At 37.2% G+C, this 15324-nt stretch overlaps 2 protein-coding genes across 2 annotated transcripts; both read right to left on the reverse strand.

Annotated features, from left to right (window-relative positions):
- Positions 1-1533: 1533 nt before the first annotated feature.
- FUG1 (Translation initiation factor 2, small GTP-binding protein) lies at positions 1534-9433 on the reverse strand. Its single transcript, XM_086581869.1, has 12 exons — positions 7511-9433; positions 7369-7401; positions 7042-7155; positions 6675-6824; positions 6495-6593; positions 6353-6415; positions 5561-5716; positions 5363-5428; positions 4245-4481; positions 3452-3727; positions 2342-2530; positions 1534-2068 (listed from the first exon to the last, which is right to left on the reverse strand). The coding sequence occupies exons 1-12, from the start codon at positions 9053-9055 to the stop codon at positions 1907-1909; spliced, it is 3090 nt and encodes a 1029-aa protein (XP_086437995.1). The 5' UTR covers positions 9056-9433; the 3' UTR covers positions 1534-1906.
- A 1402-nt stretch (positions 9434-10835) lies between these two features.
- TT16 (K-box region and MADS-box transcription factor family protein) lies at positions 10836-14166 on the reverse strand. Its single transcript, XM_086583095.1, has 8 exons — positions 14039-14166; positions 13523-13777; positions 12261-12327; positions 11798-11962; positions 11652-11693; positions 11502-11543; positions 11151-11371; positions 10836-11052 (listed from the first exon to the last, which is right to left on the reverse strand). Coding segments are annotated over exons 2-8 (726 nt in total). The 5' UTR covers positions 13711-13777; positions 14039-14166; the 3' UTR covers positions 10836-11051.
- Positions 14167-15324: the final 1158 nt, after the last annotated feature.

Here is a 15324-nt window from a genome sequence, read left to right on the forward strand (position 1 = left end):
CAATTGTGGATTTGTATTAATTTTCATTTGACGATCAATCTCAATTACTTATTCACCTAAATTTTGATTATTTTTCAAATAAATTAGAATTAAAATCAATTTTTTCCTTTTCTTAAATATTTTTTTATTAATAACTCAAATTAATTCCAAAGTAATCTAGTCTAATATTATTCACCTAACTTGATTTCTTGAAACGACATGATTGTTTCCTAATGCATTCATACTTATAGAATTTTGTTGATTGTTCCATTCATTGCATTTTTGAAAAGCAAGAAAAAAGTTTTTAAAATTAAAATTATTGAAATCATACCTTAGATCGACTATGTCACAAGAAAGTCTAAATGGGCTAGGGGTTAATATCTATTGAAAATGAATTTTTAAATAAAATTAACTTTGAAAGCTTCTTGATAATTTTGCAGCCAAAAATGCGAGAAGGAAATATATTTCGATGATCCAATTTCTGTTGATGGAAGACTGGAAGAGGGCCACATTTTGCCGTTTGCACAGGACCATTGAAAACTCAGGGACGGCCCTGGAGACCCATCTAGAATACTAATTGGCTCATCTAGTGGGTGGGGTGGGGTAGGGTGGGGTGGGGTGGGGTGGGGTAAATACTAGTTACCCCTCTTAAAAGTTTGTTGCTTTTGGTTGTTTTCTTTTGAACGTTGGTTATATTCCTTGTTAGAGTGTTAGTGTTTGTCGTGAATAAGAAAAATGTAATATGGTTCGTGCATATGTCTGTATAGTTATACTTCATGCACATTGTTTCATACACCTTCAGTTTCCCTATGCCTGTGTGTTCGGTTGAAACAGGACACCCCTTTGCCTGGATGTTTGGTTAAAACAGGACACTCTTTTATTTAAAAATGTTATTGCTTACATGGACTCCAGTTAAGGCATTGAGTGAAGGAGCTAAGAGTTTTTCTTGTTAGTACCGTTAGAAAGAACGGTAACACTAGAACTATTTTTGTCTTGGGTAGGCAAGAGGAACATTTCACGTGTGGGTGTATGTGTGTTTCTCTATCTGTGAGACAGTGGTCATCTACAGTGGTCATCTACAGTAGAGTCAGAACTTAGAATACAGCATCACTTTCTGCCCTGCTATCTTTTAAGCTAAAATAATCAAACTGAATTCCTTGAATTTAGTTTACAGGTAGTTCAGGCCGAATTTTCTTCTGTATCAAGTTAAAGTCCGAATTTCACAAACTGTGTGTACGTTGTCACCTGACTCCTTGATGTATGAGATAATGTGACTTTACTTACATTAATCACAACCAAGTTGATGAAGTGGATCCCTACATTTGGTGGAGTCTGAAACAGGTCGACTCTTTTCTTGGAACTCCCCAACACATTTCAGCAATGAAGGCACGAACTCATCAAAATAGTTTACAAGTGAAACATGATCAATTTCAAACATAATTGTAAATCATTAAAACTAGTTAACCAATTCAATTGCCTCGGAAATATTCTGCAAGTAAAGTAGCTGTGATGAGTATGTTGTAACCAGTAGTGAGAACTCAGAAAGCTGTAATATGTGAAATGTTGCATTTTCAGACAATTATACATTCATTTACAACATCAAAAGAATATTTTCGAAATTGCTTTTTCGACTGTCCTTGTAGCTGTTACAGATGGATGACTACGTTTTTTTCAGTAATTCGGATGATCTCTTTTCTTTACAACAAAAGGATGACATTTTTGCCCAACTATATACAGCATCGCATACAACAATTGGAAAAAATCAGCATTATCTCAGATTCTCGGAATCAAGTATTCAGTGTATAGGGAAGACGTGTACCGATTAAACATTTTCCCAGAATGGAACCTGTACGAGGGAAGTAAAGCACAGTAGGCTTCCATCGTGTAGAACATTGGCTGGTTAAAGATCTGCATCAGCTTACCACTTTCACCGCCCAAACCCAGTTCCTGCTATTGCTGCTGCCATTGAAGATGATGCCTCTTCAAGTGTCCTCTGCTTCTGCACTGTTGTAAAGGCCTCGATAACGTCCCCACTTTCCCAATCAACATAATCATCCATCCCCATACCACATTCCAGTCCGGCACTAACCTGATAATAGTGGGTGATTAGCTTATGGGAATAAGAAAAGTATAGATCCTAGCAAGCCTAAATATGCTTCCAGTTCAAGTCAGACGAAAATTATGTTTCTGAACAATCATCAAAGTATAAATTTAGTAAAATGTGTCAGTTCAAAGAAAAACTAAGATCAACTTGTCTTTTCTGAAAATGTATCAATCTTTCTGAAATCCTAGAACTTCATTTTAACCACAGGCTTACTGCAGTTTTCCAAGACAGGAGTAAAATCTAACTTTCAAGGCATACCTCTTTCACCATCTCCTTCACTCGTCTCAGAGAATCAAGAACACCAACATATACAGTTTTTCCATTTCGAACAACTTTAAGTCCACAGCCTTTCACAACTTTTCCTTCTGTCACCATGCATCCAGCAACACGACCACTGCCACTGCTGAATACCGCACGAACTACTGCTGATCCAATTGGTATTTGTTCCTAAAAAGTGACGAGATGGTATATATCAGCTGAAAGTACTTGTAATTCAAAATTGTGGAGGTGTAGCATAAAAGAGGGGGTGTTTACAGGTACAATGCAGCAGTTACAACCTAGTACTCTATTTGAAATTCAAGGTTCAAGCCATAAAACCGCAACCACTTCATGTTTAGAGAAGATGAGAAACAGCTCATTTCATTATTTTTGTTCTTTTGTTTTAGCCAAAATGATCTTCCACTCATATATTGAGATATGAAGATATCTTGATCTGATTCAATCATTGATGGGACACAAATTCCACCACACTTAGGCCAAATCCAACGGTTGGTGTGCTGCATCTTAATATACTCATTCTACAGTGGGAAGGGATGAGGGAGTGATCTCCAACTATTATCAGCATAGGATGCCAGATCGAGTGGCGTCTGAAGAGGAAGCCAAACACTTGTATTTGAGATGAGGGACTCACACAGCTGGGAGCCAGTAGGAAGGGATGAGGGAGTGATCTCAATATACTCATTCTACAGTGGGAAGGGATGAGGGAGTGATCTCCAACTATTATAAGCATAGGATGCCAGGTCGAGTGGTGTCTGAAGAGGAAGCCAAACACTTGTATTTGAGATGAGGGACTCACAGCTGGGAGCCAGTAGGAAGGGTGTCTGGAAAGCATGAAGGCTACTGCATACTGAATAAATGGCAGAATATATGAATGCAAATATGCGGGGATAGTGAAATGCAGATAGAAGAATGCGGATATAGGAGCTGTTGGAACTTGATTTTACTAATTATTGGTGTTTTAGGAGAAGACTGGAGTTTGTCTGATGGACCAAAAACAGATAGAGTCTACCTTGCAAGCACCCTAGCATCCAACAATCATATATGAGGAAAGGAAAATAAAATAGGGGCTATTAGATTCAAAAAGCTCACCTCAACAGGCACTAGAAGTCCTTCCATTGCATTTCGCACATCATCTATTAGTTCATAGATGACTTTGTAAAGCCGAATTTCAACGTCCTTTTGATCTGCATAACTTTTGACTGAACCTGGTGCTCTGACATTGAAGCCTAATATAATAGCCTTACTAGCAACAGCAAGATCAATATCACTTGTGCTCACATCCCCAGTGGCTTGCAGCAAGAACTTTAGAGTGACATTATCTTGCGGGAGCACATTAAGGGCTTGTCTTATGGCCTCTATCGATCCCTGAAATTGATCAGGAACTCTCGGTTACTTATAGAAGAAAGTTAACATAGTTCATCTTCGGAACAGACCTAACCTCCTAACCAAAGGTGCACAAACGGACAAAAAACAAGATGAGACAGGAGTACAGGACTCCATGGTTTTCTGTTTCATTGGTCCTGTCTCCCTCAAATTACCAATTTTTTTGCTTTGAACAGAATCGTGTGGGGTATGCAATCCGTTCTGTTGATCAGAGTCAGTCCAGGCATGTGAAGCCAGACTTCGTATTGGGTCGTATTAGGGAAAAAGACTTCTCGGTTGGATTAGACCGAAACCTGAGAGTTGTCCCAAATTGCACCCCGAGCTGGGTGACTACCACTTTTCGGACCGGACCAGAGCAAACGGGCGTGACACACTGACACCCAATATAACTGAGCTCCCAACAGTAATAGAATGGGCTAATGCATCCATTTGTGTGTGCGTGTGTGTGTGAGAGAGAGAGAGGGGGTGTTAATAAACTTATCTCGAACCATTAGGATACCTGTAAATCAACTTTCATAACAATATTCAGCTGGTGTAAATCTATTCCAGCCTGCTTTCCTGCTGACACCGCTGACGCTAAAGAAGAAAGCGTAATTTTCCCATCCCCAGCCTTTGCTGATATTCTTTCATCCCGTAATGACTCTGCACGTGACTCTGCCTTTTCACGTGCAACATCAAGGGAGTCAACCACCTCAAATTCATCACCAGCAACAGGAACATTGTTTAAACCAATGACCTGCAACATCGATGTGAGCAACAATTAGCAGGTATCAACTGAACCATTTATTTAGAGTAGAATGATTAATGTAGAATAATATGGAATGTGCACACTTTCACCCCAATAAAAAATTAGGTTTCTGAAAGTTGATAAAATAATTGTTTGTTATTCCACTTTTTCATCCTTCCAGACATTCGATCTTAAGTTTCTTGAAGATTTTATATCTGGGCACATCATTCCCATGGACATGCTCTTCAGTTACGCTAGAATTGCAGATTTTCTGATGTACTACACGACATAAAAAGATGCCAATAAGCACTAAGGGCAAAATTGAGATATTGTAATCATACTAACATACCATGCGATGAGAGCCCTCAGATCAATTTGCTTTAGAAATCATTTAGCAAAATCACTCACATACCAATTATAAGGAAAAGAACTGGTGAAATCTATGAAGTAACCCCTTCATGAGCGTAAAGTACTACTATACAAATGCATGCACTTTACACAGTTGGATGCATCTTTGTTTGACCATTTACAGAAGATAGTTTTTTCTGTACCTATAATTGACACTGCAATATAAAAGTTCGGCCACCGAAGAGATACATTGTTTATCTTATAGATGCCAAAGTTAGGTCATTTCTACCATATGTAATTGTTTGACAGATAGAGTATATGGAATTTGCATTTAGAAATGCAAATAGAAAATTATAACTTTAGAGTTGCATTTTCTAATAGAAAAGACTAAAGAAATACATTCAGCAACTTTTTATTTCCAACTTATGATGTTGCAATCCTTATACAAGCAATATGACAAATTCAGTACTCTGACAAAATATATTTAAATATTGGTCAGAAAATATTTTGGAAGAGGAAACACAAGGAATAGAACTAAGAACCTGGACAGCTGAAGACGGACCAGCTTCATTAACACGAGTTCCAACATCATCAAATAAGGCTCGCACCTGCACATTGGTCACTATCAGACTTAGTCCATTAGATGTTGCAAACAGAAATGCACCGATGTTTGCAGCATTTTAAGTTTATTCATCTGGGTTCTAAATAGCTACAATAACAACAGTAACGCATTAACCGACCTTCCCGAATGCTCCACCACAAACTACTACGTCCCCTCTTTTAAGGGTGCCATTTTGCACAATGAATGTAGAGATAGGTCCTTTTGATTTGTCAAGTCCGGCTTCAATAACGGTGCCCTTTGCATTTCTATGAGGATTGGCCTTCAATTCTTGCAACTACGCATTAAAATAAATAAATACTGTTATAAGTTAAATTAATAAACATATCTCCAATACATTAACGAATACTAAAAATATTAAAATTGCCATCCTAAATAAATTTTGTGAGTGTGAAAATCATGTGTTATACATGTCTAATGGAAAACGTCGATACAAGTATAGAGATAATTTTTGGTGCAAAACATTTCCCAATTCTAATGAAATAATGAGAGTTGGTAAAGATCATAGATGAGAAGAGATTTTTACTTTAAGACTTCCAACATATTGACTGCCGCATAATATTAAAGCTGAATTGTTAAAATGTGATGAAACATCAGGTGTAAATTTTGTATGGATGGTTTTCAGCACTAAAACTGTGAGCAAATCACCTTAGGATGTGTATTTTCCACACAAAAAAAAAAGTAAAATTACAGCTTTAGAACACATTATTGCCAATTATGCACTTGCAATTTGTCAATTGAACATGTGGGGTACTTAAACAAAGCTGTTTTGCTTCACTCATTTTATAGGTAAGAAATAAAATTGTAATTGACTTGCAATCTCAGTTTAAGAAAAGAAGAATAAACACATATTTGAACAAATGTTATCAGAAATAACTAAATAGAAGACTCAAAATAGAAACACCACGTATACCTCTGCAACAAGCATGACAGTTTCCAACAGGTCATCCACGTGCTGCCCTTTAAGAGCACTGATCTGATGGAGCAATTAACTTATGTATTAGTAGCCAGTATAAAGTGGATAAGTTAACAGTTCTGAGACTCAGGAAATTAACCTGAACCATTGGGACGTCGCCACCCCATTCTTCAGGCATAAGTCCAATTGAAGAAAGTTCTTGCATAACTCTTTCCGGGCTTGCTCCATCTTTATCTATCTGAAAAACAAAAAATAGCAAAAAAAATATAAGAATTTCTCATGTTTAGCCATTACTGAATAAGTACACTAAATAGTTTACCTTATTTATTGCCACCACGATTGGCACCCCAGCTGCTTTAGCATGAGCTATTGCCTCATTTGTCTGAGGACGGACACCATCATCAGCGGCCACCACAATGATAGCAATGTCCGTCACCCTTGCTCCACGTGCTCTCATTGCCCCAAATGCCTAAAATGGAATTTTCATCATAATAAAATCACAAACCAGGGCATAGCTCATATCAGAGACTGCATTACTACCTTTATTTTATAATTTGAAAAAGGTAATACGAGTGCTAGAAGTATAAAGACAAACATTTCTTTCCTCCCAAATTACAAATCGCACAAAACGAGGAATAGTACCAGAAACCTACTTTTAGAACTACAAAAGAAACTGCATTGATTACCTCATGGCCAGGTGTATCCAGGAAAACACATGATTGTGGCTTGCCGTCAACAGGAACAAGAACTTTATAAGCTCCGATTCCTTGTGTTATTCCACCAGCTTCGGATGCAGTTACCTGTTACACAACAGTCCATTTTCTTTTACAGAGCAGAATTATATTCCTGAAAGAGTAAATAGACCATGATTTTTGTAATTCAATCCTAATGAAGTGAGACTGGGACCATCACTAAATAAGTTACCTAGTTCAGTAATTTTCATATTTTAAAATTATTTCTCTACTGAAATATGAGAGAATTGCACAAAATAAAGTGCCGCAGAGAAATGTTACCTTGCTTTTACGTATATAATCCAATAGAGTTGTCTGTCAAGTGGAAACATCACATATTAGCAAGTTCTGATGGGACATCATCAGTGAACATTGATAACCACCAACAGAAAAGAGACATTGATTTGGCAGTTTTGGTACTTACTTTCCCATGGTCCACATGACCCATTATGGTAAGAACAGGAGGTCTTGCTTCTAACTTGTCCAGGTCTTCCTCGTCGAAAATTTGCTTTTTCTTTGCCATCTCTTCAACTCTGACAGAGACAGCATCTATTACTTCTACCTCATACTCTGCACAGACCATCTTGACCATGTCTCTGTCCAAAGTCTGAACACCATCAGGCTTGATCCCTTTAGAGTATAGGTAACCAAGAATTTCACCTTCACTGATGGCCAAATTGTAAGCCAATTCCTCGGTCAACATCCCTTCTTCATCCACCTCAAGTATATCTACTCTAACAGGAGCTGCATCCTTAGCTGCCTGGAGCCTTGCAGCTCTCCGACTTGCTTTACTCCATTTTCTCCCTTTCCTAGCCTTTGCAGCACCAGGAATCGAAACATTGAGTTCAGAAGAATCTTCATCAGGGATATCAGCAGCTGAACGTCTTCGTAGACCGCCAGAAGCACCAGGTTTCTTACGATAGTCATCTTTAAACTTTGAAAAGGCAGGATTCTTAATTGGTTTTGGAGGGGGTATAACTGCTCGAGCAATCAAAGGATCAACCACCGTTTTCTTGGATGCAAACTTGTCAATCAGGATTGGCTTCCGCTCTTTGGACTTTAAACTCGGTCCTGCACCATCATCAACTGGCGGCCGCGGAGCTGCTCCAATGTCTTTCAAGATAACAGCCCTTTTTATGGGTGGGGGAGCTGGAGCTACCGCAGGCCTTGCGAGCAATGTTGGTTGAACTTTTGGAGGGGGTTGAGGTGGTCTAAGAGGGGCATGAGGTCGAGTGTCTACTTTCTCAACTTGCTCTTCATTGACATTCTCTTTCTCAATCTCATTCTCAGTCTTGATAGCCTTAAGAGGTTCCTTAACAACCTTTTGCACACTTGCAACAGGATTACCTTTCCGCCACACGCTCTTCAAAGTCTTAGACTTCTGAGTTGCCCCTGTATTCACAGTTTTAGTCGTTCTCGCAAGAGGTCGTCTATTAGATCCTGGTTTACTACCAACTTCACCATTTTTACTTATCTCCAGTTTTTTAGGCGCGGCATTTTCCAATTTTTCTGCCTTCTCCAAAACCTCTCCTAATGACTCAATCACCTTATTTCTTTCCTCCACATTCTCCGTCTTCTCAATAACCGTTTCCCCATCAAGTTTCATTGGTGTCCAAACCTTGGGATTCATATTAACAATTGGTTGTTCACTCTTAAGTTTCAAAACAGGTCTAGGAGCCGGTTTAAGTACAAGATCACCATCATCATCTTTATTACCTCTGAATGTAGTATCCAACGATACCGAATTCCCCTTCTCCGTAATCAAATCAGTAGTAACCATACATTTACAAACCGATACACAATTCCATCTATTCCTAACCAAACCATAACCAAAACTAGTAATACATCCTTTAAATGCCGAATTCCTTGGCACTAATAACTTATTACAATTATTATTACCTTCAAAATAACCACATGAATTCACTCTCACTACACTTCCTAGACTAGCTAGTGAAGCCATTGAAGACATAATTCTTTAACTCAGCATTAACTAAAATAACTTCTCTATCCACTAGCTCTCCTTCAAAATATCAAAAAATGCAAAAAGCTCAAGTGTCTAAATTCTTTATCCAATAAACTCAATTACCCAAGTTGTCAATTCATCCAATACTTGTTTTTCTTCCTTGGGGTATGATTAAAAAACCAAACTTTACACTATTTTGACAAGAAAGTAAAGAAACTAAGCTAGTTAACTTGAGCAAGTAATAAAGGAAGTGAAAAAGAGAGTACCTTTTGAAGAATGAAGAGTGTGGGAAGTTTTTTTGAGGAGTGGGCTAGTAATGGAGAGGAGAGTTTTTTTTGGGTGGTGGGAAAAAAGGAACTTATTTGTAAGTTATGCTGATGTGGCTGTTTCTCCACTTTTCAGTTGATACGATAAGGTTTTTGATAGTCTTTTTGCATCATCTTCTTTCTTCTAAATTTCGACTTGTCTTTTTCTATTCAACTCTAGTTTTTATTTTTTACTTTAATTTTTTTTGTACATTTTATTTCTGATATATAAATATATCCAAGGAACCATGATTTTACTGTTTTTAGTGTAGTCATAAGGTATTTATAGGAGTGGAACTTGGGTCGGGTTAGCTCCATAGACTAAAATCCGATTTTTGTTGGTCAGATCCGTGGTCCGGATTTGGTTTTGTAAAATCAAAATCCGACTCGGTTTTGGATTGGGCTCGGATTAGAATATAAAAAAATCGAAAAACCTGAACTCGTGGGCATATATATACGTATATATTTCATTATTCCTTATATTTTTGTAAAAATTAAGGTTGAGAATCTCTATTTTAAAAAGAATAATGTAATTAACAAAATTAGTTTTCCTTTTAAACAATCAAATCTCTTTGATTTCATTAAAATATTTCAATTTTGATATTTTTTATCTCATAATTTCTAAAAAAATCCGAAAAATTTGACCAACCCAACATAACCCAATCCAACCCAAATTAGTCGGACTTGGCTTGAAAATTTAAGAACCGACTAAGACTTGGTTTCAAACTCGAGGTTGAAACATTTGAAACTCAGATTAAATTCGAGTTATGCTCAACCCGACCCAACCCACCTGAGTTCCACCCCTAATACAACCAAGAACTCCAAGTAGCGCATAATGAGACACCATCGGTTATGTATTTGTCCATGACAAAAAGAGTGTGGAACAAATTTAGATCTACTTACCCAAGTACCCAACCCATGTCCATGACTCGGCCAAGAAATACGCAATAAGCCCAAATTCAACATTTGGGCCCATTACTTTCCTGGCATGGGCCATTTTCCAAGCCCACGATCGTCCAAAAAAATTATGACTCTATAAACCCTAGTACCCTACAACGAATTCAATATTTTGGAGGATGGAAGATTATTATTTGTTCTTGTGATTGAGTTTGAGTTTGCAAAGACAATTTGGTGGTAAAGAGAAGATTAATGCAACCCCGTTGCAGTGCTGATAGAGTCCTCTCACACCCTCATACACTTCTCCCACTTAATGTGGGCTTTGGATATGACCATTTCGGCATTTCCTAACAACCAATGCAAGCATGCAGGTAATCGTTTAGTTTTAATTTGCTTATTGGCCTTATACTGATTTTGTGATTGTTTTCCATTACCTATATCATATGTGATTTGGTATAAACGTTGGCACAAAACTTGTCTCAAAGACTAGAAGTATAGTAATATTCGATCTCCAAGGCCAATTTAAGTTGTGAAACAAACCAAAATATGCAATGCAGTATAGTTAAAACTAAAAACTAGGAAAGTGAAAATCCAAGACAACACCAACAATGGATATGATGGAGTCATGGAGAGTAACAAAAGGTATCAAATTAAAGACATATGGTGTACTGTAGATCTTAATTTCAATGGCAAACTCTAGAGGAATATGAAGAAATTCAATTATTCTACGTATGTGTGAATGACACCAGGCCAACTCAAACTACGTCCATCCTATCTTCGATCAGCTTCTCCTCCATGATTCTGCAATTTTATTGGAAGGCAAACTGTTAATATTTCTGCATGCTATAATTAACTATCAACAAGAACATGATCGACGCAAGGAGCTAGCTAGGAATTACCAAAGCTGCAAGCCGGGGCGAGAGAGACTTATTTCTTGCAAGTTAGGCTGTGTAGGCTGAAGGCGATAGTGAAGCTGAGGAGAGAGGGGAGACAGCTGGAGCAAGTTCCGGGCATGCTCATCTCCATAGAGTCCAAAATGTTCAAGTATTGGCTGCTCTACTACTGCCTTCTGTTCCATCACTGCGTGCTGGCGCTCCACTGCTTCTTGGTGGTCCATAAGCTAAATAATGAAACAACCACTCAACGAATAATCATACCAAAGCATTGATTTTATGACTTCCTATGTAACTACTAGGAAGTAATATATCAAAATCATTGTTAGATGCTAAATGTTAACTTTATTTACTTACAGAGCGGTACAAGTAGCTGTTCTGCTCCTCTAAGATTTGCTCCTGAGACGTCATTATAGACACAAATTAATTACAAGTTATAATTAAGGGAATTGAACACAACATATAATAAATATCTAAATTAAGAGAGTTTTGAGTCTTTTACCATACCTTCCTGCGTAGGTTGTCCAATTGTTGTTGCAAAAGCTGATTCTGTGAGTCATAAAACAAACCGTATAAAAAACCACAAAATAATTGACGATGCATGGACTTGTGCTGGCGAATCGAATCACCATGCCAAAACATTAACTACTTACCTTCCTAGCCCTAACCTTGTTAACTGAAACTTCTAGCTGTTCTTCAAGCTGATGGAGGTCATTGTAATCTAAGGAGGCAAGGTTTTCTCCTTTGTATTGGCGCATGCTCGCCTGAAGCTGAGTAGTCTCATCTCGCATTCTCATCATTTCAGTACGAATTTGTTGCTGAAAGAACAAACATCAAAGTTACACTTTGATTTGAAATTTGCATCAAATGAGAAATTGAAGCCGGATAAGAGTTTGATAGAATATTTTTATTGCACACATGCATTTAATTGTCAAAGTCATTGATGATATTAACACATGAGTTTCAGCCAATACTTCAATTATTTGCCGGTACATCTGTGCAAATGCATTTTTGTTTTCCAATTTAATTTCTACCTAGCTTATTAGTTTCTGGTTTAATTTTCCTCTTGCTTGTGAAGATGTATACAATGTGATTAAAAGTTGGTTGGTCATGTACCTGGTTATCACGTTCTTCAATGCGAGTTCCTGAGACTTTCTGGTAGCGATCAATAATCTGTCGCATGCTGTAACATAGATTGAAGGAAAATTAGGTCTAGCTATACCCTAGGAAGACATATACCAGTTGAATAATCAATTGTATAAGCAAATACATCATTTCAGCAACTTCGAGTATCATAATCAAGACATTAGAGAAAAAAAACGTATGGTATGAGACTATGAGTCATTGCCGAAAAAAAGCTGGCCAAACTACTATAGTCATGAGATGACTAGAGAAAATCAGTGTGGTTTTAGGAGCATTATATATGCAGCGCAGTGGTATAATTTCAGAGAAAGGGTCTTTTCATGCCAATGATGATGAAGGTCATGCGCGGACAGGAAAATAAGACTTGTGCGTGTGCAGATTTGAGATGTGTAATCAACAATATATAGGAAATTAACTTAGTCCCCTAATCAATTAATACATAACTATTGCCTTTGTTTGGTTGTTTTCCTTTTGTTAAACGTCTTTTGATACATTATATGTATCTGATTAATTCTACCATAAAAGAGAAAAGCATAAGACCACATAAGACCTTGTCAAACAATGGTCAGACTTCCAAGTTCCAACAAGGTGGTTTCAAACTTCAAAGTCATGACAAGTGAAACAATGCAGAACATTTTTGCTATCTTAGACAAGGACTGAAATTGATATATATATATATCATGATGCATACAAATCAGAAATGATGACTCCTGCAAATCATAATAAAGGGATCGACCAACTGGTTATTAGAACAAACTGTATGAATGTATATGGTAGTTGCATAATAAGGGGTCAAGATATTAAACTATCAGAATGTGGTTAGCTTCTTCAAAGAACCCTAGCTAATTGCTTGATAGTAAAAACTAATTAGCCATGACCTTGTACATGAAAATTTCATGGAATTAAAGTCATGTGTTGAATCTCAAGATATAAGTCTTTTAACCATGAGAAACCCTAATTGCAGAAAAGCAAGGCCTTATGGCCATTGATAAAACTCATGAGAGATTGAGAGAGAGAGAGGTATGTATGACATGCACTAAGCTGATCGATGAGAAAATCTATAGATCGAGTTGATGCACTAAAGACTAGGTTTATAGGAAAATACCACATGAAGTTAATAAGATGACGCAAAAGAGATCTGAGAAACTAGCAAGCTAACTAAAAGCCACAAGAATGAAAGACAAGTAAAGAATAATCTAAGGAAAGAATGTGAAGAATTGACGTTTATGTAAGACCTATTTTGTTCACTGCTGTACTCAAACAACTTTCCCGACGAAGAGAAGATGATGAGGCCAAGCTGAGCATCACAAAGGACGGAAAGCTCACGCGCCTTCTTCAACAGACCCCCTCGGCGCTTGGAGAAGGTGACTTGCCTGTTTGTAGTGTTTTCAATCTTCTTGATCTCAATCTTTCCTCTTCCCATACTTATCAAGCAGTGTTGACTAGGCTTTCTTCTTGTTAGGGAAAGATGTAACAAGAAGGAAAATTTCCTGGTTTAAGTCAGGAAAATCGACTTTTCAATCAATACTAGTAAGTAATCAAAATAGAGCACAAACATGGAGGCTTTGTGGAAGTAAGCTTAATATGGATGAATTTTTAAAAATGGGATTAATAGGCACAAAGGACTGTCATCAAAAGTAGAAAACTAGTTCATATTTATAAAACTCAAATGATTATTATCATTTTTTTAAATCAAAACAAGCCATGATGGTTTGGAAAAAGTAAAATGAGACGAGGAAGAAGCTTGTTACCTGTTGTTGCTTCTTTGCTTTTATTTTCTCTGCAATGGTGGGAGAGCTAGTTAATTTAATGAGGTAAGTAGTGATGTGTGGGATATGATGGAGTTACATTTAAAACTGAACTAGGTACATTTAGACTTCCTAAAGTATCCATTTCTTTGCTACAAACTACCAAAAAGTTGATCACCAATGATGCAGCACACTGAATGTATAGGTATTTGGTGTTATTTTTCTAAATAAACAAAATATTGAAATAAAAATAAAAATAGAGAACTTAATCATGCATTTTTTGAAGGATGCAGCATTCGATCTTAAATAACATAATGGCCTGGTGATTATCTTGTGTTACAGTATAAAGAAATAAAAAAGAAACATAAAAATGTATACTGAGAGACTTAAAAGAACATATATACCGTAGTGGTATAGTGCCGTACAAAGGTATGGCATTATCAGTAAATGTTCTATCTAGCTAGGGCTATAAGGCCAGCACAAGAAATTAAATGTCACTACGTACTTTCAAGCATCCCTGAAGTTAGCAAGCAAACTTCCTCAGACTTTTTCCAACTATAGTAATTCCTCATGTGGTTAGAAAAACCATGGTTTGCTACAAAAGGGAAACTGATGAGTTGCTCTGAACCTAAGACGAAATGAGAAACGACAGACCATCATCACTATACCTAAACAGATAGGAAGTTGCTTTTTCTGGACTAGAGTTATGGTTTGGTAAGGGACCATTTTTCCTACTAAGGAAACTAGAGATAATTTGTCAGAGATCCTACAATTGACTCTTAACCATCACGAATAATTTTTGCTTTTCTATCACCCAAACATTGTCAATTTGTCATATGGAGAATTGGAAGTACGCCTACACTCACAAGTGGTCACAGTGTTCAGTGTTACACCACACCTTTGAATCTCTCTATTGGTTAGGAAAGTGGAGTCCAATTGTCCAAATTATGGACTGGCCTGGCTATGGATCAAGTACGTGATCGAGTTTAAACTCCCTTTGGAATGTACGGATATCACGTTGAAAAAAAATAGCTCTTCTTAACATAGAAGAAAGGACATTTGAGATAAAAAGGGCAGTACGTAAAAATGAACTTTTGATTTCAATCCATGGGATATCAACGAATGACCAAATGAGACATTCTGATTTTGTAGATAATGGACACTTAGGTGAGTTCATGATCACCTAAAACGTCGAACCTTTTAAGGAAAGGAGATAGTAGTTTCACGTCTATTATTCACCTATTTTTGTGCCTGGCCACATGCCTTACTTTTGCAAACTTTTGAAATTT

Source organism: Coptis chinensis, chromosome 9, assembly GCF_015680905.1.
Source record: "Coptis chinensis isolate HL-2020 chromosome 9, ASM1568090v1, whole genome shotgun sequence".
Lineage (NCBI taxonomy): Eukaryota > Viridiplantae > Streptophyta > Magnoliopsida > Ranunculales > Ranunculaceae > Coptis > Coptis chinensis.